Genomic DNA, 23,544 nt, shown 5'->3' with positions numbered 1-23,544 from the left:
ATGCCCAACAGAGGGGCAATTTCACGCAGGTCACCAGCAGCAATGTAGCCAAGTGACAAGGAGGCTGGCATGGAAGAATACAAGGGACTCATTTGCTTTCACACAAGATGGTGCTGGGGACTCCCAGAGAGGCCAGAAGACAGTTTCTAGCCACCAAACCAAGGGAAGGGTGTCCCAGCTACCACAATTTTATATTTAAAAGGAAATTGAAATTTTTATAGGCATGGGTGGTAAAGTCTGGACACCTGAGTGCCTTGTTAGTTAAGTCTCAATTTGCTGGCTCAATCAGGATGACTTCAGAGACTCCTCCATCCATGCCTCTGAAAGTAACGAAGAAAAACAGGTTGAGATGCAGACAGACTCCAGCACTGGTTATAAATTCTGCTAGAAGAGGTGCTTCCTTCTGGAAGAGGTGCATTCTTCTAGGAGTCAGAGCATGACTTATGATGTCAAATAATACTAGACACATAAAACAGCCCTATCAGGGTATGGAGCAAAGATGAGAGAGCAATTTTATGTCAGCAAGCACTGAAGTATCCCTAGAAGAAACCTGACCCCAAAATGTCCACATATATTAACAAAACCTATTGTTTTGTATTTACCTAATGAAAACAGAAAATTCCTTCCTGCTTATTTGTACTCCATCTCCGATTCTCTTAGGCAGAATGGAACTAGCTGTTTTCTGGGCATATTTCCAGGCATATTTTTTTCTCAAGCCATCATCTTCACCAAATACAGGCCAATACATTTTAACTTTGGTGAGCCAGACATGAGAAATGACCAAAATATCTTACAGAAGACTAGTCTAAACTTGGGGCTTTATATCCTTACGTCCTAAAACTATGTGCTTTCACTATCTTTTCCAAAAAATGAATTTAAAATGACAATGGTAACATTTTCGTGGCTTCCACAATACACTCTATTCCATTACTCTCTCTAAGGTCACAAATGAGCTCCTGTCCCAATACCTAACCAGGGATTCTCGTTCTACTTGAATTTTTTCTGCAGCATTCAACATATTGAACAACATTTTCTTTGTTTATTCCATTTCAACAGATATTTTTTATCACTTACTATAAACCAAGCACCGTTGTAAGCACCTTAGATATATCAGAAAGTAAAACAAAGACCTGTGCCCTTTTGGAGCTCACAATGTAGTATGGGGAGACATCATTAAACCATAAGCCTCCGTTACTGATAGTTTTTAGAAGTTGGACACCAAAATACCCTTTCTGAACAAGCAAGGAGAGGTCGTAGGCTTTGGAGGCTGGAGAATATGAGTCAGAGGCTGGAAGATGACAGAAAGCTGTGGGGCAATGTGTGATTTTCACCTAAAGTATCCCCAAACAGCAAATTCCTAAGCATCACGAGATGCCAAGTGTAACTGGATTTCTTATGGACAACAGAGCTGGGGTATTGCTTACATCTCGACCTGGCGGTTCCGCTGATTCCCTCAAATCCACACCCTCTCTCCCACCGCTGGTACCACTTTGTGAGTTTGGGGCCTCAACCTTCAAGCTGCTCTCCTCCCAAGCTCTAGTCTTACTCATCTCTATCCTGGCCCCCATAGTGCTTCCTGAGGGATCGTTCCCTAAAATACAAATCCTGTCACTGCCTTTCTCCTGAATCAGGCCTTCCAAAATTGATAATATGCTTGCCAAAGATCCTTTGGTAAAATATACACTGAGGGACACAGGTTTATTGGTCAATAGAATCGTACTTGCAAAAAGCACAATGGAATAATTCTTTCTCCCAAAGCAAGAGTGAAATGCTCTTTCTGTTTAGAAAGGTCGACACACTTTTCACTGCTGTAGGAATTAGCTCAGAACAGCAATAATTCTGAGAAACTGTGGATGGTTGACAGAGCTAAGCTAATCTTGACAGCAACCCCGATAATCACAAGTGGTTGTTTGGGGGTTTTGAGAGTTAGCACCAAGCAGTTTAAAGCATGTGAAGCTGGTTCATTGCCCATTCGCTGAGAAGCTGCAGGTTACTCCTCACATCCAGCAGCTTGATGTGTCTGAGAGCTGAGTAGGTGTGCAATGCCCAATCAGAAACACAGGATCAAGTTTTGCGTCTGCTCTGAAGGTGGGTCCAGAGGGTATGGGTGCTGCCGAGAGAGAACCAGCACCTAGAAAGGCAGCCTGTGGGCTGAGTTTCCTCAAGGCAGCATAGTTGGGGGAGAAACCATATTGTGGCTGAGGGGAATCAAGGTCATCATCAAGAAGATGCTGACAAGCATCAGATCTGAAGGATGACTTAATATTGACAGCATGTCTCAATAACAAAAGTGATCATTATTAATATTTACTGCCCATTTGGTATACAGAAACTAAGCACTTGGGGGCGCCTGGGTGGCTCAGTTGGTCTAGTGTCAGTCTCTTGATAGCAGCTCAGGTCATGATCTCATGATCCGTGGGTTCGAACCCCACATTGGGCTCTGCACTGACAGTGTGGAGCCTGTTTGGGATTCTCTCTCTCTTTCTCTCTCTCAAAATAAATAAATAGAGCTTAAAAAAAAGAAACTAAGCACTTTACATGCATTCAATCTATAAGATAAGATGTTGCTCTTTCTTATCCTTTATATGTTAGTATTTCCCAACATTCCACCTCTATTCCTCCTCTCTTTACATATTTAAACTTTTCTACTGGGTGGATGAGAAGCTTTGGGCCTATAGCAATTAGGAAACTTGCCTGAACTTGAACAGTAAGTGGTAAAGGGATGACTCAAGGCCAAGTGAAGTAAGGCTGAAAATCAGACAGTGAGGTGTGAGTCAGAGACCACAAGATGGAGGTCAGAATGGAGGACAGACAAAGGATGGGTTGAGGCAAGTAGGTTAGAGCTAAGGTCAGGAAGTTCCAGAACACGGAATTCTCCTTTAGCCGTGTCTTGGTGTGCCATCGAAATGAGAGTGGCTGCTGAGGGGAACTCTGCAGGACTGGATGGGGATAATGGAAAAAGTTTGCCGACGTAGAGAAGAATGATTATTTTATTTTGCTTTCATTTATTCTGTGGTGGTAAGAACACTTAACGTGGCATCGACCCTCCTAACAAAATTTTAGGTGTGTGATACAGTATTGTTAACTATAGGCACAGGGTTGTAGAGCAGATCTCTAGAACATAATCATCTTGCATAACTGAAGTTTATATGATTGAAGAGCCGTTAGCCAGTCATTCAACATGTATTTATTGAACACCTCCTATCTTAGTCCACTCAGGCCGCTACAACAAATTACTACCGACTGGGTGGCTTATAAACAACAGAAATTTATTTCTCACAGTTCTACAAGGTGTGTGACCGAGATCAGGCTGCCAACACGTCCGGTTCTGGCGAGAGCAGACTGCTGACTTCTCACTACATCTTTACATGGCAGAAAGAGCAAGGGAGATCTCTGTGGGGTCTCTTTTACAAAGGCACTAATCCCATTCTTGGGGGCTCCACCCTCATGACCTAATCACCACCCACAGACCCCACCTCCTAGCACTCACATTGAGGGCTAGGATTTCACACATGAGTTTTGGGGAGACATGTTCATTTAATAACACCTATTATCTACCAGGCACTGTTATAGAAGCAGCATTGAAAAAGTAGATAAAATGCTGGCCTTATTGAAGCTACACTTTAGCTGAATAACAATAGATTAAATACTAATCAATAAAAATAGTAGATCTGATGTGGTGTGCTATCACAGACAGTCCTTTCCAAGGAAAAACCCCACTGAAACTGGATTTTCAAAAGTAGGGGAGGGTGGCTTAGTCGGTTAAGTGACTAACTTCAGCTCAGGTCATGATCTCACAGTTCATGAGCTTGAGCCCCGCGTTGGGTTCCATACTGAAAGCATAGAGCCTGCTTCAGATCCTCTGTCTCCTTCTCTCTCTGCCCTCTCCCCCACTTGTTCTCTCTCTCTCAAAAATAAATAAACATTTAAAAAAATAATAAAATAAAAATTAGGGGAAAGATAAAGAAAAAAAATAACTTCCTATCCTGCAGGCCAGCCCCCTACCTCTGTTTAGCAAAGATTCTCAAGGTTCAAGTGGCTCTGGCAGTAGGAACATGGCCTCCCAGAGGCTTAGAGTTGGTAGCACTGTCAAAATCAGTTAGGCAAACCACCTTGCCTTCCAGTTTGTGAATTCCCTCTTAGAAAAAGTTATCTGGGGTATGTATGCTTGAATACCTTCCCAGAAAGAAAACTTAGTATTTCTTAACTCAGTCCACTCCAGAGAAGTTCAGTTTGGATCTGGATCCCTATTTTTCAAATGATGCTCTGGGAAGCCCTGGGTATCATTCCACTCTGGGCACTCATATGCTATGCCTTCATTAACCCATCCCAAATTATGCCTGCAATGGAGCCCCACCTGGAGTTTGCAAGTACCACCTTCTTTCTCCTTCTGCGACTTGCATTTAAGCCCCTTCAATGTTACCCATGGATCTTTGTGTCTCATGGATCTTCAGCAGGATCAGGCATTCTCATTTACAAGATTCCTTACATATACCCCAAGGTGCCATCTGACAGAACTACGAACCTCTGAACTCATGTGAAGCTGTTTTGTTATCATCTCTTCATTCACCAGAGGAGGGTCCATTTGTAGAAACTCATTGTAGACTAAGAAGTCTTCTTACTAGAATCCTGAGCTTCTGCTCAATAGTGTTGATGCCACCTTCTGGAGTCATGCTCCATCACTTACATCCTTAGGCCTTGAGCAGTGGACCCATTCCTTAGCCTCCTCACCTTGGCAGGATGTTCTTGTAAGGTAGCAGTTCAGGATCTATCAAAAGCTGGAGGACTCTTTTCCTGACAATCTCAGGATGCTCTCTTTCACATGTAGGGAGTTGGACAATCCCACCATAAATTTCTTAGCTTTTCTTTTTCCTGCCTCAGGCACAGAGAACAGACCTAAATGCATTATATCTTTGGCCTTGCCCCAGGGAATGTTCTAGTATCCTAGCTCCTCTGAATCACCGCATCCTAAAGCAGTTAGCTCAGTCTGCAGCTAGCAGTTAAGAGCACTGGCCTTGTGATCAGACATGTTGAGTTGGCATCCTGATTCTGCTACTTGGTAGAGGAGTGCCTTGGGCAAATAATGTTTTCTAAGCCTCAGATTTCTCCTCTGTAAAGTGAGGGTAATAAAGCCTACCTGAAAGGATTGTTAACAGGTATTAAATTGCAACAGCAGATGTAACGTGCTTGGTTCAGAGTGAGTGCGAAATAAATCGATAGCGAATATTTCTTCCTAGGTATTTGTATGCCTGGGAGATCTAACCGCTCCCTCAAGATCTCTCTGCTGGTACATAGGATATTGCCTCTCCTCAACTCTATTTAAGGTACTTTGTCCCATAAACATGTAAGCCTCTAATACCAAATTCCTGTTTTTCCTCCCCAAACAAATCCCCTCAGCACAAGGCAGAGGGACTAATCCCTTCCTTCAGGTTCCCTCATCAACCCCAACAATGTCCTAGTCTCAGGATGTACTTATGAATGTCCTCCTAGTATTTGTTTAGGCCCATGCTTACCTGCACCCTCCTGGTCTTTCTTTCCTAAACTGGGAGCCACTTCTGGGACAGACTGCTTGGAAAGTTCACAAAGTTCCTGAGCTAAACTGTCTGAATTCCACTACAGATCGTCTCGCCATTAAAACCCAGAAGTGTCTGGCTCAGAACTGGCCACTTTTTTCCTCCAACTATTTAGAGGAAATGTGTAATTCACAATCACTTGGAATAGAATTCATTGCTCAACCTGGCACCTGGTATCTGGCAGAAAGTGTTGGAATAAATCATTAAATAGCAGTTAAAGTGCCATCTATTAAAGTCCTCTTGTCCAATTTAAATATACCTCAGTCAAAAATGGTTTCCTCTTCCCTCCCTCTGCATCCCTATGATAGTTATGGGGATGTTAGTTAGTTAATGAATGCTTATTAATTGTTCTCAGGTCAGATAGCTGATAATTGACAAATTTAGAATCCAACTGTACTAAGTTGAATGATGTCTTCCCAAAATCCATGTCCATTGGAACTTTGGAATGTGACTTTAGTTGAAAATAATGTCTTCACAGATGCATTCGAGTTAAGATAAGGTCATACTAGGTTAGAGTGGGCCTAAATCCAATGATTAGTGTCATTATAGGAAGAAGGAAATTTGGGGGTGCCTGAGTGGTTCAGTCAATTAAGCGTCTGACTTCAGCTCAGATCATGATCTCATAGTTTGTGAGTTCAAGCCCTGCATCAGCTCTCTGCTGTCAGTGCAGAACCTGTTTTGGATTCTCTGTCTTCTCCCTCTGTGCTTCTCTCCCATGCGTGTGCAGTCTCTCTCTCTTTCTCGCCCACTCAAAAAATAAATAAACATTAAAAAGAAGATGAAGAAGGAAATTTGGAAACAAAGATACAGTAGGAAAACAGAGAAGGCCATGTAAACACGGAGGCAGAGATTAGAGTCATGTTGCCAAAGCCAGGGATTGCTGGCAACCACCAGGTGTTCAGAAGAGGCGAGGAACCAGTCTTCCCTGAAGTCTTCAGGGGAAACATGGCCCTGCCAATTTTGAACTTTTAGCCTCCAGACCTGCGAGAGATGAAATTTCTGTTGTTTTGGTGGGTGGTTCAGTCGGTTAAGCATTTGACTTTCGGTTCAGGTCATGATCTCACCATTTGTGAGTTCAAGCCCCACTTCAGGTGAGCTTGAGCCCAGTTTCAGGGTCTGCACTGACGGTGCGGAGCCTGCATGGGATTCTCTCTCTGTTCCTCTCTCTCTGCCCCTTGCTCAGTTGTGCTCTCTCTCAAAAATAAATAAGCAAATAAATAATGTTTAATAAATGAATAAAGATAAATTTCTGTTAAGTCACCCACTTTGTGGCAATCTGTGACAGCAGCCCTAGTCCTAGCCCTAGGACACTAATACACCAGCCTGAGTCTGTCAGTGGCTAACTCTTCATATTTAGCCACTATGACATGCTGTCCTGCGTCTGCAGCACCTAAACTGTGTCCTTCATGGTACATTTCTCAGATGCCTCGTATTTCGCAGTAGGAGACGGATGGTGCACCCAGAACTCAAGGTGGGGATGGAGGGGGGTGGGGAAGAGGTAAAATGATTGCAAGGTAGAGAATGGGCAGGGCTATTTCTTGGAAAGGGGCCCAAACTTGATTACAGTCTGAACCTGTGGTTTAGCAGAAAAGGGGAAATACATACGACTATGAAGGAAGTATCGTGCACTAGAAAGAAAGCCAAGACTGGAGACTGCAAGGCCTGCCATGAACCAGCTCTGTGATCAGGCACATGACATTCAGATGTGGCTGCTTTGACACAGACTATTCCACTTGGGAACATTGAGGCATGGCCTCAAAAACAAAATATTAACCTTTCAGCTTTAAAAAATTCCCAAGCTCCTCATCCATTCCCACTCAGTCCCCAATCCTCTGTCCATAACTCCTGCTTCTGACATAGCAGACACTTAACTTTTGAAAAAAGAACTGCATATGGAGGATAGAAGGAGGTTAGAGGTGTCAGAAATGAAATAATGGTCAACAGCAAGAAAAGAGATATATAGCAAGGGTCATGAAAGAAGTCTCAAGAATCAGAGATGTCACTAACATTTGGTAATCAGTAGCCGTAACAGAAGCAAATGTGGCAAAATATCAGTATTTGTCAAATCTTGGTAGTGAGCATAGGTGTTTGTAGTATTTTTCTTTAAATAGTGTGGTGTGTTTTAAATGTTTTCTTTTTACAAAGAACAACAATAGAAGAGCAACCACCTCCTAATGGCTGGCCCAAAATGGATGTGTCAAAGCAGCATCATTCAAATCCCTTTACTTTGATGGGTGCTAAATCCCCACCTTTGTGAGCAGAGCTTGTATAGTTGTGGCAAAACAGTTCATTCCCACACACGGCTGGATCAATACGTTGAAAAGAAGCTGTGGAAATATAAATGAAAAGACATTTCCTTGGGTTCTGTGCTCCTGCTCCTGAGAATTTATGCAAGAGAGACGATCATTCAAAAGAAAAAAGGATAGGGTGCCTGGGGTGGCTCAGTCAGTTGAGCGTCCAACTCTTGATTTCATCTCATGTCATGATCCCAGGGTCGTGGGATCAAGGCCCACATTGGGCTCCATGATGAGCATGGAGCCTGTGTGAGATTCTCTCTCTCTCTTTCCCTCTGCCCCTCTCCCCTGCTTGCGCTACAATAAATAAATAAATAAATAAATAAATATAATAATAATTTTTTTTAATTTAAAAAATAAGAAAAAAGGATGGAGGATAGGTAGATGAAAACATTGGGGACAAAATTGTTAATAACAATGAAAAACTGGAAATAAAGTAACCCTGGGGGAGTGCTCACCACTGTTCCCACTCTGGTCGTGCCACCTTTATCTTCCCCTAGATCACTGTGGTAGCCTCTGGCTGTCTCTGCTTCCACCCTTACACCTACAGTGTACTCTCAGCGGCCAGAGCAATCCTTTTAAAAGGAAATGAAATCGCGTCCCCACTTATCTTCCAAAGGTTCCCACCCCCCTCGCTGCTACTACCCCTGGCCTGAGCCACCACCTCCGGGGCCTGGATTTCAGGGACCGTGCCCTCACTGCTCTCCCCCTTTCCGTATTCATTCCTTCCCCTCAAAGCAACAGTGAAAGTGTTCCTTTTTCAAATCATAAATCGGATCATGTCACTCCTCTACTCAGAACCCTGCAGTGGCTTCCCGTTTGACTCAGAATACACCCATATGACTCAGAGTAAAGTCAGAGTACACGTTCAGAGTAGCACACAAGGACCTCATCTCCTGCCCTGCCCCACTGAATCCTTTTCATTGGCTGTTTCCTCTACTCATAATGTTCTTTCTCCATATGTCCACATGACTCGTTCCTTCGCTTCCTTCAGGTGATAACTCAAATCTCCCCTTCTCAGTGAGGTCTTCGCTAACCACCGTATTTTAAATGTTACTACTCCAGCACTGAGTGCTGAGTAATGTATAGAATTGTTGAATCATTACATTCTACACCTGAAACTAATATAACACTGTATGTTAATTTTACTTGAATAAAAAAAATTAATATTACCATTCCAGACACCATCATCTGACTTTTCTGTTTTGTATTTTCTCTTAGCATTTGTCATCTTCTAACATAATAAGATAACTTTACATATCATTTTTCAAGTGTCTATCTGGCCTGCCCCAAATACATGTATGCTAGAATTAAACTCCAGGAAAAAAAGAATTTTTATCTATTTTGTTCATAGCTATTTCCCCAGGACCTAGAACAGTATGTGGCATATAGTTGACATTCAATAAATGTTTGTGAAATGAAAGCACAAATGGTTAAGTAAATTGGGTTATACCAAGATGTGGGAAGATTAAGCAATCAGATAAAATTGTACCCTACTGTGTAACAATATAGAAAAGGACATATGATGTAACCTGTTAAAAGCTTATGATGCAATGTTATGTGATCAAAACTACATTGATATGGGTTTGGCAACATTGTTCTTTTCTGGTTCTTTTGTTTCCCTTCCCTTAGAGTTTTCTTTTTTTTTTTTTTTTCAACGTTTATTTATTTTTTGGGGGGGACAGAGAGAGACAGAGCATGAACGGGGGAGGGGCAGAGAGAGAGGGAGACACAGAATCGGAAACAGGCTCCAGGCTCTGAGCCATCAGCCCAGAGCCTGACGCTGGGCTCGAACTCACGGACCGTGAGAGCGTGACCTGGCTGAAGTCGGACGCTCAACCGACTGCCCCACCCAGGCGCCCCCCTCCCCCCTCCCCCCCCCCCCTTAGAGTTTTCAAGAGATGCCTGACTAGCTGTCTCAGTGGGTGGAGTATGGGACTCATCTTGGTTTGTGCGTTTCAGCCTCATGCTGGGTGTAGAGTTTACTTAAAAAAGAAAAAAAAAGATGTTGGAGTTCCCAAGTTTGCCTTTGGTCCTCTTGTCATTTCTATCTACCCTCACCACTTCAAATACTATAGCTTATTTAGCATGTCGTCCAAACCACCCTCTCGGGCCCAGGCTGTTTTCAGCTTACCCACATTATTCATTACTCATGTTGTTTTGTATACACCTCTATTGGTAGTTAGATACCATTCTGGGAATAGCTATCAGTCTGTTGCATAAAAATAAGATAACTCTTCCAGGATAAGATGACCAGAACATGTTACTAAGAACTCAATAAATGAGTAATACAAGACAGTAATAAATTTTAGAGTTCATACTGTGTGCCAAGTACCTCTAAGAACTTCACATATATAGTATCATTTAATTCTCACAGCAGCCCTGTGAGAGGTGTAAGGTAGACATGTCTTTATTACACAGATGAGTAAATAAGGAAATAGGATTATAAAAAACAGTAACCAAAAAGTATGCAGACGTTAAATTAAGTATTAAAGCGGGGGAGGAGGATTATGAGTGTTTTTTGTCTTTCAAAAAAGTTCTTTAACATTGTAGTTAAGCTGCGTCTGTGTGTATTGTGTACGCGTATGCGGGCGAATCTGTACGCGACCAAATAAATTAACTACTTTAGTGGGCAAACACAGCAACCGGATATTGTAGGGCAGGGTCTGGGAAAAAGGGAGGAACCCAGAGGTACAAACAGGTCGAGCCCGCCTCCACCAGTGAGCAGCCTGCCGAGGCGGGGGCGGGCGGCAGGAGGAGCAACGGGCCCCACCCACGGAAACGAGTCCTTACCGGGAGGCCAACCGGCCTCTCCTTGCAAATAGAGTGCGGGGGCTGTGGGCGGAGCCACGCCTGAAAGGATCCAGGGGCACAGATTGGCTGACGCAGAGATGGGGCGGGCTCTAAGGCTGGCCCAGCCTCGCGGAGGGGAGGGACCTGCGCGCGAGTCTCCTGGAGAGGAAGGAACCCGGCGCTAAGCGCGCTTTGAAACGTAAAAGTCTACAGCACCCTGGGCCCTAGAGGCGGAGCCGGAAGCTCTACGGGTTTCAGCTCTGAGCCCCTCTGTTTTCGAAGGGGCAGCCCTCTTCCTCTAGCCCGGGGCTGCCTCCCTCCTCCCCCTTCGCCCGGAGGCCGAAGCCCCCAGCCTGGCCTGGCGGTGCTGCGGCAGCTCCCGGACCCGGAAGAAGCATTAACTCTCGTCTCCGCCATGGAGCCCACCGCGCCGTCCCTCACCGAGGAGGACTTGACAGAAGTGAAGAAGGACGTAAGTAGCATAACCTGGTCCAGATGCCGCCGAGGGCCGGGGGTGGAGGGGGGGCAGGGGCAGGCTGCGGCCCGGCGGGCAAGGAAAGCGGAAACCCGGAGTGGGAGTCCGAGTCGGAAAAGAGCCTGCGGGTCAGAGAAGCGGAAGGTCTAGACACCGCAGGACTGCTGGGAGCCCTACATCCGAGGGCCTTGGTGGAAGTGATCCCCCGTGACCTGTTAATCTACGTTTTAAATCGCTAAAAGCAGGGCTTGGGTTTCTGAAACCTTGTCCAGTGGAGCGTTTCTTCGCAGTCAGCTGTTTGCCCACTCTTCACTCTTCCTCTGGTGTTTTTTTTTTTTTTTTACCCCCGCTGTACTTTGGAGCTGCGTTGTTGGGAATCGACTGCCCAGGTTCATCCTTGAGTCAGACTCCTTAGGCCGTTGGCTCAACCTGGAGCAAAGTCAAAGGATCCCAAAGCAAATATGTGAAACTCTTTTATAAAGGGGGTTGGGGGAAGCTCAACAGCTGAAAGCACAACCTGGAATTCCCCTAGTAGGCAAACGCCCACATATTTAAATTGAGGGGGGGGGCGGTGTAGTCGAAAATTAATATACAGGTAAATGCTGAAAATACTCAGTACCTAAATTAGTCTCTTTTGCTTGGATGTTGTAGAACTGCACACATCTTAATACTTATTTGCAAAGAATGACTTTGTTAAGGTATTTCTTTTTCTCTTTTGCTTTTAATTGTTTTGCCATGTGAGACCTATAGGAGTACCACTAAAATACTTTACATAATTTCAAATTAAAAACAGAAACTCAAAAAAAAAAAAAAAACCAACCTGCCAAAACAGAAACTCAACAGAAAATGAGTTCTGGTTTAACACTGTAGTATGTATACAGAATCATCTTTGTGAACTGGACAAAACAGCAGCTATTTAAATGTTAATCTACCTTAAATTCTTCCCCTTTCCCTCCCTTGAAAGGTTTATTACGCTGAACTCACAATTACAATTGGTATGACTCATCAGTAGAAGGAAACTGGCTATGACTGGGATTTGTGCCTTGGGTTCCTCATTCAGACATTTATGGAGCACTTACTGTATGGATAAAGTACGGTTCTTGGGCCTGGAAACAAAAAAAAAGGACAGTCAGGCCTCTGCTTTACATTCTATTTGAGATAAGACTGGGACACTGATAACTACTGTACAATACCTGAATGTTGTTTTATATAAAATTTGTGCCAGTAAAAACAGGAATGTCAAGAATTAAGCCTTCAGTGTTCCAGGTTTTTTTGTCACACACTTTGCAATGTTTCCATTTAATCTTTACAGCAGCCTCTGAGGGAAATAGTTATCGTCCCCAATTTACAGCTGATTAAAAAAAAAAGGGTTGTGAGAGGTTAGGAGTGGGCATAAATATAAAACCTGTACACAATCACAGATATGAGGAGTGTCTCCCAGGTCTTTATTCATTTTTTTCCTATCAGTTCATTGATACTATCCATCTCCATGATTTCAATTTATAGCTATATCAGAAATTCATAACCTTGAGAAATCATGAATGGGTTTCGGGAAGTCTATTAAAAAAAAAGTATGTGCATATTTTTTTCTTAGAAATTTTTTTCATGCTATTTTCAAAACGGTTGATGGCTTCAGAAGGTTTTAAAATTATCATACACAGGGGTGCCTGGATGGCTCAGTTGGTTAAACATCCGACTTTGGCTCAGGTCATGATCTCATAGTTTGTGAGTTCCAGCCCCACGTCGGGATCCATGCTGACAGCTCAGAGCCTGGAGCCTGCTTCAGATTGTGTGTGTCCCTCTCTCTCTCTGGCCCTTCCCTGCTCGCTCGCTCTCTCTCTCTCTCTGTGTCTCGATAATAAACATTTAAAAATTAAAAAAAATAAAATTATCATACACATATTTGGACTTCCTTATCTGTCAGCTCTAGGTGCTTATTTCCAAATATCTGCTGGAAATCCACTTCTTTTTTCTGCACACTCAAAAACTGAACTTTTTATTATCCCTTCCCCAAAGCTGCTTGCTGTCCCTGCTGTATTCTCTGTCTTGATGGATAGTGTACCACCACCCATCCTCCTGGAAAATCCCACTTTTTCACTGTGCTCCTTCCGTCCCCACCTCCTGCCCCCATCTAGTTCTTTACCTCATCTTTTTGGTTGAATTTAGTTCTGTTTCATAAATATGGATTACATACTGCTGTGAAGCATGGGTGATTCTAACAATTCAAAAATTAAAAACTAAGACACAGTCCCAGTTTGAAAAGCTTGATTTCTTGGAAGGAGGGAGATAGACATAAAACGATAATCTCCAATTACAGGATAAGTGCAATGTATTTTACATTCATCTATAACACTACTTGACATTCTGATAAGTGCAAGATATACAGAGTTGAACAAAACATACCTGGTTTTTGCCTGCTTCAAACATACAGGTCGTTAGGGTTGAAAGCTAATAAATATATGATTACAGATTAAGCTAAGTACTATGAAGGAGACAGGTGTTGAGACAATAGCAGGGAGGAATCTACTTGCAATAGGATGGTCAGGGAAGATTAGATTTAAATTGGCTGCTGAAGAATATGACAGAACTGGGGGAATAATTCTATTCTAGGCAGAATAGAATTTGCAAAAGACCTAAAGCAAGCGAGACCTTGATGACTTGGGGAAATTGGAAGAAGGCAGAAGGCAGCAGGTGCCCTGAGGTGAAGTTAGAAAGGTGGGCTAGAGCTAGATCATAAAGGGTCTTAGAGACGGTAATAAAGTGTTAGGATTTTTTCCCAAGTATAATAGGGACCTATTGAAGAATTATATTTTTAGTCTCCTTGCGTATTGTATGAACTGAGGAGAGCAGAAGTGAGAAGAGGAAAACCGGTGCGGAGATTCTTAGAATTTATATAGTTGAGAGCTAATGGGTGATTTGGGTCAGGGTGAAAGCAGGGGAAATGGATGGAACAAGGGAATTCCAGATGGATTTTTGAAGTAGAAATGATATCACTTGGTGATAGATTTAGTTGAGAAAGAGAGTGGAATTAGATTGGTAAGTGAAAATGTCAAATCAGCTATTAGACCTACAAGTCTGAAGATCAGAAAGGAGATCTGAGCTAGAACTATAAATGTGGGATTGAATGAGTTCACCTAGGAAGTTGAGAGCTGGAAGGGAAAAAGGAGATCATAGGGGAGTTTTACAAAGTGAAAGGTTACAGCCACAGAGATGAGAATGAAGCCAGGAGAGTGTGGTATTCCTCTAAAACAAGAAAAGAGTATTTTAAGGAGGGAGTGGTCAACTGTGTCCACCCCATTGAGAAGATGAAGACTGGCAAGTATCAGATTTGACAGGAGGTTACTGTAGCTGAGAAGAGTAGTGAGACAGTGGAAATGAATTGTGGAGTCCTGCTATATAGAAGAGTGAAATACATGCACAGGATGCTACAAGGACAGAGGAGAGGGGTGCCTAACTCCGTCTAGGGAGTTTAAGCAAAGCTTCCCGAAGGAGATGCCCACTGTGCTCAATCTTAAAGGATAAATGCGGACTTTGGGTATGAGAGGAGAAAACAAGACAAAGGTAAAAACACAATGAACTGTAGAGTGATAAACAGCAATTTTAGGTAGAATATGATGTACCAGGACACATGGAGGTGGTGATAGATTAAGCTGGAGAGGTAGGCAGGATCCATACTATGAATTGCCCTGTCTGCCATTATCAAACAGCTATTATTTATTGAGTACTTACTGTGTATTGGGAACTGTGTCAAGCCTTCATATTCACTTAGTCCTTCTGAAGGTCCTGCAAGGGAAGTGTTTATCACTATTTTTTCAGTAAGGAACCCAAAGCTTAGAGGGGTTAAATAACTTACCCCAGCTCTTACAGGAGTATATGGCAGATTTAAGATCCAAACTGAAGTTGGCCTGATCCAGAGCCAAACTCGACCTCTCCACTGTTCTGCCATAGTTGAGGAACTTCATCTTTTAAGTTGGTGGAACACACTATTTTAAATTTTTACAAAATTCACTGACAGTATTTCAATATTAGTAAAATTCATATGGTACTTTTTTTCTTGAAAAACTGGAAGATCTAATAGATGTGTGAAGGAGACATTTGAGCGGGAGGAAAGAACTAGGAAGTACAGCTAGGTGTCTATTCTTAATAGTCCATGCAGCATATGATAAAGACCTGAACTAAGGCAATGCTTATAATAGAGATGAAGTGAAGGGGCAGATTCAATAAAAATAAGGAGTAAATTGGCAGGACTTGGTGGATGGGTGATCAGATATGGCAAGTGAGTGAAAGACAGGAAGTCAAGGATGAGTTGTAGGTTTATTGTATGATTGGATGGGTGGTGGTACTCCCAAATTAGTTAAGAATATCAGAGGAGGGGCACCTGGCTGGTTCACTTGATTAAACATCAGACTCTTGATCTCAGCTCAGGTCTTGATCTCGGGGTTGTGAGTTCAAGCCCCGCTTTACAGTCCACACTGGGAGTGGAGCCTACTTAAAAAACAAAAAAAGAATATCAGAGGAAAGGGGCAGGCAGAGGTAATAAATTTGGTTTGGGACATGTTGAATTTGAAGTACCTTTGGAGGGGCGCCTGGGTGGCTCAGTCAGTTAAGCGTCCGACTTCAGCTCAGGTCATGATCTCACAGGTGGTGGGTTCGAGCCCCGCATCCGGCTCTGTGCTGACAGCTCAGAGCCTGGAGCCTGTTTCAGATTCTGTGTCTCCCTCTCTCTCTGCCCGTCCCCCACTTGCACTCTGTCTCCCTCTGTCTCAAAAATAAATAAACATAAAAAAAAAATTTTTTTTTAAATGAAGTACTTTTGAAATGTCCAAGTACCTTTGGAAAGTCTTGATTGCATATACAAATTTGGGAATGATCAGCATCTAAGTGGTAAAAATGACAGCAGATGGAGTTTTTCAAGTTCAGCTTTTTTTTTTTTAATTTTTTTAAATGTTTTTATTTATTTTTGAGACAGAGAGAGGCAGAGCATGAGCAGGGGAGGGGCAGAGAGAGAGGGAGACACAGAATCCGAAGCAGGCTCCAGGCTCTGAGCTGTCCTCACAGAGCCCGACGCGGGGCTCGAACTCACAAACTGCGAGACCATGACCTGAGCTGAAGTCGGACACTCAACCGACTGAGCCACCCAGGGGCCCCTTTAATTTATTTTTTTTAAGTTTGTTTGAGAGACAGTGCGGACACCAGTGGGGGAGGGGCAGAGAGAGAGGAAGAGAATCCCAAGCAGGCTCCACTCTGACAGCACAACTCTGATAGTGCAGCTTTATCTTATGGACCATGAGCTCAGACCTGAGCCGAAATCAAGAGTCTGTCACTTAACCAACTGAGCCACCCACGTGCCCCTCGAGGAGTTCAGCTTTTAAATCTATTGTCTCCATCCCCACAGCTTAAATTCATACACTCAACATAGCTTATGTAAAATATGGCAGCAATCTTCTTATGGGTCTCCCAATTTTTGCTCCCCCCAACCCCCAGTCCTCTGCAGAAGTTTTTTTATTGCTTCTGATTTATAAACCTTTGATGACCCTTTTGGCTACAGGGAGATGTATTTTCCTCAACATGTTATAACAGTTCTTCCCTACTCTGACCTGTTTTCCTTTCCAGCTTCATTTCTCACCACCCTCACATGCACCCCTCATCCCAACTACCCTAGTCTTGTTAGTGTTTCCCTCTGTGCACCTTCATGCTACAAGTATAGCCTCTGTAAACTTCCCAGGTCTAGAGGTACAGTTAGTTGCTTACTCTGTGCTTTCCCAGTACTTGTGTTTTGTTTTTTTTTTTTTAATTCTGGGTCTTTTCACATTGTTTTATAATTACTGGCTTGAGTTTGTTATGTATTCTCCCAACTAGACCATGTGCCCTTTGCATGCAGGATCCAAGCCTTGTTCATCTTTGTATGCTCAGCACATAGCATAGTAGGTATTTAGATATACGAAATGTTTGTTGTGTGAATACATAAATGAATGTGGGAATTCAGTGGCCTGAGAACTATAGAAACCCTTCACCTAGCTTGCTTTCCTGCCACCATGTACTAGGTAGGGTATTTCTAAGATCTTCCATTCCCTTTAGCTCATCATGATACCTGTGAGTCCATTTAGTCATCACTGTCTTCATCACTAACATTTATTGACCACTTACTATTTACCAGGCACATTTCTAAGTATTTTACATGTATTTATTTCTCATAATATTCTGATGAGGAGACTGAGGCACTGAGGAGTTAACTTACCCAAGATCACATATCTAGTAAATGAAGGAGCTAGAGTATAGTCAGCAGAATCAAATTATTAATGCTATTTATTGGGACCCACATCAGTTTTCTGCTAATTAAATTTCCTGAGGCACTTCTCAGATCTAGGTCTGTTTTCTGTGATTTCCTTTTCATTTCTTTAATTCCTTCCAACATTCACTATTTCTTTAGCGTTTGCCTCCCCACCCCCACCCCCACCCCCACCCCTTCTGCTTTCCTTCTCCCAACTGACTGACTCACTGAGTTAGTCTTTCCAACTGACTCCAAAGATAGATACATTATGAGTCCTTTTAGTGCAGGGTTTCTGTTGTTATTATTATTGTTATTATTATTGTTACTGTTATTTTGTTTTACTCTAGAAAAATGGAAAATTAACACTGGGTGGCGCAGTCGGTTAAGCGTCCGACTTCAGCCAGGTCACGATCTCACGGTCTGTGAGTTCGAGCCCCGCGTCGGGCTCTGGGCTGATGGCTCAGAGCCTGGAGCCTGTTTCCGATTCTGTGTCTCCCTCTCTCTCTGCCCTTCCCCCGTTCATGCTCTGTCTCTCTCTCCGTGTCCCAAAAACAAATATAACATGAGAAAGTTATAAATTATGAGACCTCACTAAGCTCTCCTCTTTGGTCCTGACTAATCTCGGATTCCTTGTTAAATGGTAACTAAAATGTATGGAAGCCTCTGCTCTCATCTGTACCCCTGAAGGTGGAGGCGCGCAGCAGACTTCCCTATTTCCACGACCCAAGCCCTCTAGATTCACCCCCTCCTCATAATAGCCTGGTCTCGGTGTGTAGGTGTGAAGATGAGATTAAAGCAGCATAGAAACTGAGCAATGTTTAGTCTAGGACCTACTTCTGTCCGCTTGGCCGTTTGTCTTGATAACATAGATCTTAGTAGGCCTGAGTTTCTTGACTTCAGTACATTTTCTCCCACCAGTTAAGATTCTAATAATAGTCACCTAATAATCAGTCACCTATGTGATTTCCTCTGGTGTTTAAAAAAAAAACAAAAACACTGAAGCATGGTTTATATCTTTTAGGCTTTAGAAAATTTACGTGTATACCTGTGTGAGAAAATCATAGCTGAGAGACATTTTGATCATCTACGTGCAAAAAAAATACTCAGTAGAGAAGACACTGAAGAAATTTCTTGCCGAACATCAAGTAGAAAAAGGGCTGGAAAATTACTAGACTACTTACAAGAAAACCCCAAAGGACTAGATACGCTGGTTGAATCTATTCGGCGAGAAAAAACACAGAACTTCCTGATTCAGAAGATTACAGATGAAGTGCTGAAACTTAGAAATATAAAACTAGAACATCTGAAAGGTAAACTATTTTAAGTGGCCAAGAATTCATTTAAATGTGACAATGCTTTCATTTATTTGTAATGTTTATTGAATTTTAAATTTTTATTTATTTTTGCTATTTATTTACTTTTGAAAGAGAGAGAATGTGAGTGAGCGAGGGGCAGAGAGAGAGGGAGAAAGCGAGAATCCCATGAGGTGCAGTTAGAAAGAGGAAGAGAGAGCATAGGGCCCGGAGCAGGGCTTGAGCTCACCCGGTGCGGGGCTCGAACTCATAAACTGTAAGACCATGACCTGAGCTGAAGTTGGATGCTTAACCAACTGAGCTACCCAGGTGCCCCTGACAGTGCTTTTAAAAGTAAAATACAGAGGTTCCAGGCTGGCTCAGTCAGTAGAGCACGTGACTCTTAATTTCAGAGATGTGAGTTCACGCCCCACATTGGGTGTGGAGCCTACTTAAAATTAAAAAAAAATTTTTTTCTTGAAAAATACAAAACAGAAAACCCAGAAATGATCATTTTGTTTTTATTCAAAAAGTTTCAGCTTCAGAATTACATTTGATTTACATTGTTTTTACCTTTTATCATGTCATTTCACTGGAAAAGTGGACGACTATCACTCAGTGTTCTGAGTGTAATGAAATCTGAGTTCTAACTGTAATGAAATCCCGGTATACGCAGGAGCTGTTTTCTGAAGTCAGCAGAATGTCAGTTCAATCTATTCAAAAATAACCGCTGAAAATGCACATCACACACGAAGAACAATATATAGACGAAGTTTTTTTTTTTTTTTTTAATTTTTTTTTCAACGTTTATTTGTTTTTGGGACACAGAGAGAGAGAGACAGAGCATGAACGGGGGAAGGGCAGAGAGAGAGGGAGACACAGAATCGGAAACAGGCTCCAGGCTCTGAGCCATCAGCCCAGAGCCCGACGCGGGGCTCGAACTCACAGACCGTGAGATCGTGACCTGGCTGAAGTCGGACACTTAACCGACTGCGCCACCCAGGCGCCCCAGACGAAGTATTTTTATAGTAAGTCCAACTCTGATAGTTCTTCTTCCACCTGCTGATCACAGAATGAAGTGGGCGGCATGTTTATAAGAATCATGTTATAGAAGTTATCCGTAATTTTAAATACTAGAGTCACAGTCTGGTAAGACAGGAGGGGTGTGGGAATGGAGGTTGATTAACGGCTTAGCAAATTTCACCGCCCACATCTCACCCTCACCCTGGAGTACACCCTGACCCATTGGAATACTTCATAGAATTACCCGCACTGTTTAAATCCTCCTCTCCCCACAAACCCCATCTCTCTCTCTCTCTCTCTCCTGCTCTCTCTCTCTCTCTCTCTGTGCCTTTCTGCAGAGCACTTGAGATAAATGTGCATGTGATACAGCTCTACTCCAGCTGTTCTAGGCACTGGGGATACAGAAATGAGTAATTTAGGACTCTGCTCTTAAGAAACTCACAGTCTGTTAAGTCCATACTGGGACACACTGGAAGTCTTCCCTCCTGAGCACATTTAAGAAGATCATTTAGGTGCGCCTGGGTGGCTCAGGCAGTTGAGTGTCTGACTTGGGCTCAGGTCATGATCTCATAGTCTGTGAGTTCGAGCCCTGCATTGGACTCACTGCTGTCGGCACAGAGCCTGCTTTGGATCCTCTGTCCCTCTCTCTCTCTGCCTCTCTCTGCCTCTCTCTCTCTCTCTCTCTCTCTCAAAAATAAATAAACATTAAAAAAGAGAAAGAAAGAAAAGAAAATTGTTTATATAGCATGGAACAGAAATGCTGAATGTATTGTGAAGCTGAAAAGCTAGTGGGGGAAAAAATGACATATAAATGTACTTTATAGACTTTGCAGATTTCCCATAAAATTTGTCAACTCAGGATGTTCTGTGCCTATAGACAGGTTAAATATTTGCTAAGCCGAACAGATAAAATTTGTTTGTGTTCATTCTTTCACCCTGAGGCTAATTGATACCTATACCCATTGGATATGGTAAAATTCTTTGATCAGAAGAGCCACTATCATTTAAACTCTAAGGTTGGGAACCAGAACATTATTTAATGTGAAGAGACCTGGGTTCTAGTTCTCACTTTCCCATGAAGTAGTTCTAGAATGCTGGGCATGACTTAACTATTTGAGGCCTCTATTTTCTCGTCTCTGATAGTGAGAAGCTATCCCAGGGGACCTCTAAAATTCCTTCTACTTCTAACCCCCTATGACTCAGGAATCTATAATTGGTATTAACTCATAGAATTTTAGCATATGCCCTGTTTACAGTTTGTTTCTTACTGCGTTTGTGCCAGAATGCTAAAGAATATTAGTTGTGAAAGCTATTTCTTACTTTATGAAAAATTTTAGGGGCTACATAATTTTTTCCAGGTCATTCAGTAGTTAAGTATATGAGTACACAAATTAAATGTGATTTACAGCATGTCATTTAGCTTCTTTGAGATGACTTCCTTATCTAGGAAATAAAAAATAATGGTGTACTTCACGGTTGTAGGGAAAAGCAAATGAAACATGAAACGGATTATGACAGAATTTATAAACTGCTATTTAAATTTTTGGTTGTGTGGTAACCAGCTTGTAATCCTTCAAAACTTACAAGATGGGTATGGGCTGGAGTTTTTTTTGTATGTTTGTTTTGTTTTGTTTTAGTGACTTTTTCATTTACATCTGAATAATTTTATTGTAGGACTGAAATGTAGCAGCTGTGAGCCTTTTCCAGATGGCGCCACAAACAACTTCTGTAGAACAAATTCAGATGAGAGTAATTTCTCTGAAAAACTGAGAGCATCCACTGTCATATACCATCCAGAAGGAGAATCTAGCACAGCCCCCTTTTTTTCTACGGAGTCTTCCTTGAATTTGCCTGTTCTAGAAGTGGGCAGAACTGACAATCCCACCTTCTCTTCAACTACGCTTCCCAGACCTGGGGACCCTGGGGCCCCGCCTTTGCCGCCGGAGCTGCAGTTAGAAGGAGGAGGAACTTGTGGAAACTCTAGTGAGATGTTTCTTCCCTTACGATCACGTGCTCTTTCGCGTCAGTGACTGAGATTACAGCCTTCTAATTTTTTTTTAATAATGACAAAAAATATTTGAAAGGATATGAATCTTTTTATAGAATTGCTATAATGACTTAACATTTGATATGCGTCTTTTAAAATGCAATGGAAGCATACTTTGTAAATAGAGTCTTTTAGAATAAAAGAAGCATACTTTTAGATAGCTAAAGAAAATCATGTTGATCGTGTAATTTTCAGTGTTTTCTGTTCTTTCCATTTTTGAGGTATCTTGAGTGTGTTCACATTTTTATGTTTTAAGACTAACAGAGAACATTGCTCTATTTGAGAGTAGAGTCTCAGGCTGGGAATAATGTCTCAGTGCAGTTGTGCTAGAAATTTTCGAGGTCTAATAGTCCTCTCCAATTCTTCAGCAGTAAATTTTCAGATTAAGCTATTTCTGGATGGAATAAAGCCAATCGCTGACAGGAAAACTGCCAGTGTACTGAAAAGAATCTCTTTCCCACTCAGTTGGTCTTAGGGACACTTACAGAGTCCCCTTCTTTTTTTTTTTTTTTTTTTTAATTATTTTATTTTATTTTTGAGAGGGAGAGACAGAGCACCAGCAGGAGAGGGGCAGAGAGAGAGAGGGAGACACAGAATCAGAAGCAGGCTCCAGGCTCCGAGCTGTCAGCACAGAGCTCGACATTGGGCTCGAACTCACAAACCCGTGAGATCACAACCTGAGCCGAAGTCAGATGCTCAACTGACTGAGCCACCCAGGCACCCCACAGAGTCCCCTTCTAATGTGGGGTGACATCAGAGAGAAATGTTGAGGTTGGAACCACCAAAGATCTCAATTTGCCAAAATACATTTCTTACTCGCCTTACTAATAGTACCTTCTTAGGATTTTCACAGTCTTTGCTTATCATTTTAATTCCTACATAAAAATCTTGACAAAAGCCTGCTATTGCATATAATTTGATGAGATTTAAAAACGTTTTTCTGTGCTTTTCATTCGCTTTTAATGAAGACCACTGTACAAGTTGAAATAACTAGGACAAAGTGTGTGTGTGTGTGTGTGTGTGTGTGTGTGTGTGTGTGTGTGAGACAGTTCTGTCTTTAATATTGTTTGGAACAAGTGGCCATTAGCCTTATCTGTCTTTTTGTTACATAACAAAGTTTGACTAATTTTACACCTTTATAAATTTTATGCTGTCACTATTTTTATTTAAATTATAATTCTATTTTCCTGATTATATGTCTCATATATTTCCATTACTTTCAAAAAGCAGAGATGGAATATGCTATTAACAATAAAAGGTTTTAAATTGTAGTGCGGATGTTTTGGAAGTTTCAAGTATTTCATTAGGAAATAAATACCTAAAATACTTTTTTATATATGCCAATATTTATACACACATTACTTCAGGCTGTGAGATCAAGTTGCATTTCTGGATAGACTAATGAATTTATCAGTCATGAAGAAGATTGGCATATTGGCTTTAAAATTTTTTTCAAGCCTGGATGATTTTTGTAGTGTAACATTTTCTAAGGATTATAGGGAAACATCTCACCTTCAGCAAGTCATAAGAAAATAGTAACATTACATTTGAAGAAATCTCTTTAAAAAGCAGAAGCAGACTTTTCATTCATTAATGAAAATAAAAATTTGATATGTGGTTACTTTTTAAAATTTAAATAGAATTTACTCAGATCGAAAAAATTTGGATACGCTGTATCACCTACATTTATGGTTTATAACACTGAGTTTTCTTTCAGACTGTTAACTGTACAGATAATAAAATTAATGTTTTAACAAACCTAGCCTTTTGGGCTTT

At 42.0% G+C, this 23,544-nt stretch overlaps 1 protein-coding gene across 1 annotated transcript; it reads left to right on the top strand.

Moving 5' to 3' along the window:
- The first annotated feature begins 10,798 nt into the window (after window positions 1–10,798).
- On the top strand, window positions 10,799–23,530 carry BCL10 (BCL10 immune signaling adaptor). Its single transcript, XM_003990271.6, has 3 exons — window positions 10,799–11,132; window positions 18,428–18,716; window positions 21,396–23,530. Exons 1-3 carry the CDS (start codon window positions 11,076–11,078, stop codon window positions 21,749–21,751), a joined length of 702 nt encoding a protein of 233 aa, XP_003990320.2. The 5' UTR covers window positions 10,799–11,075; the 3' UTR covers window positions 21,752–23,530.
- The last annotated feature ends 14 nt before the right edge of the window (window positions 23,531–23,544 follow it).

This window comes from Felis catus, chromosome C1, assembly GCF_018350175.1.
Source record: "Felis catus isolate Fca126 chromosome C1, F.catus_Fca126_mat1.0, whole genome shotgun sequence".
Classification (NCBI taxonomy): domain Eukaryota; kingdom Metazoa; phylum Chordata; class Mammalia; order Carnivora; family Felidae; genus Felis; species Felis catus.
This window is presented reverse-complemented; position numbering and strand designations above follow the sequence as displayed.

Coding starts and splice junctions, on each gene's coding strand:
- BCL10 (XM_003990271.6), top strand. CDS start 11,076: ATGGAGCCCACCGCGCCGTCCCTCACCGAGGAGGACTTGACAGAAGTG. Junction 11,133..18,427: donor TGACAGAAGTGAAGAAGGAC/GTAAGTAGCATA, acceptor TATATCTTTTAG/GCTTTAGAAAATTTACGTGT. Junction 18,717..21,395: donor AAAACTAGAACATCTGAAAG/GTAAACTATTTT, acceptor ATTTTATTGTAG/GACTGAAATGTAGCAGCTGT.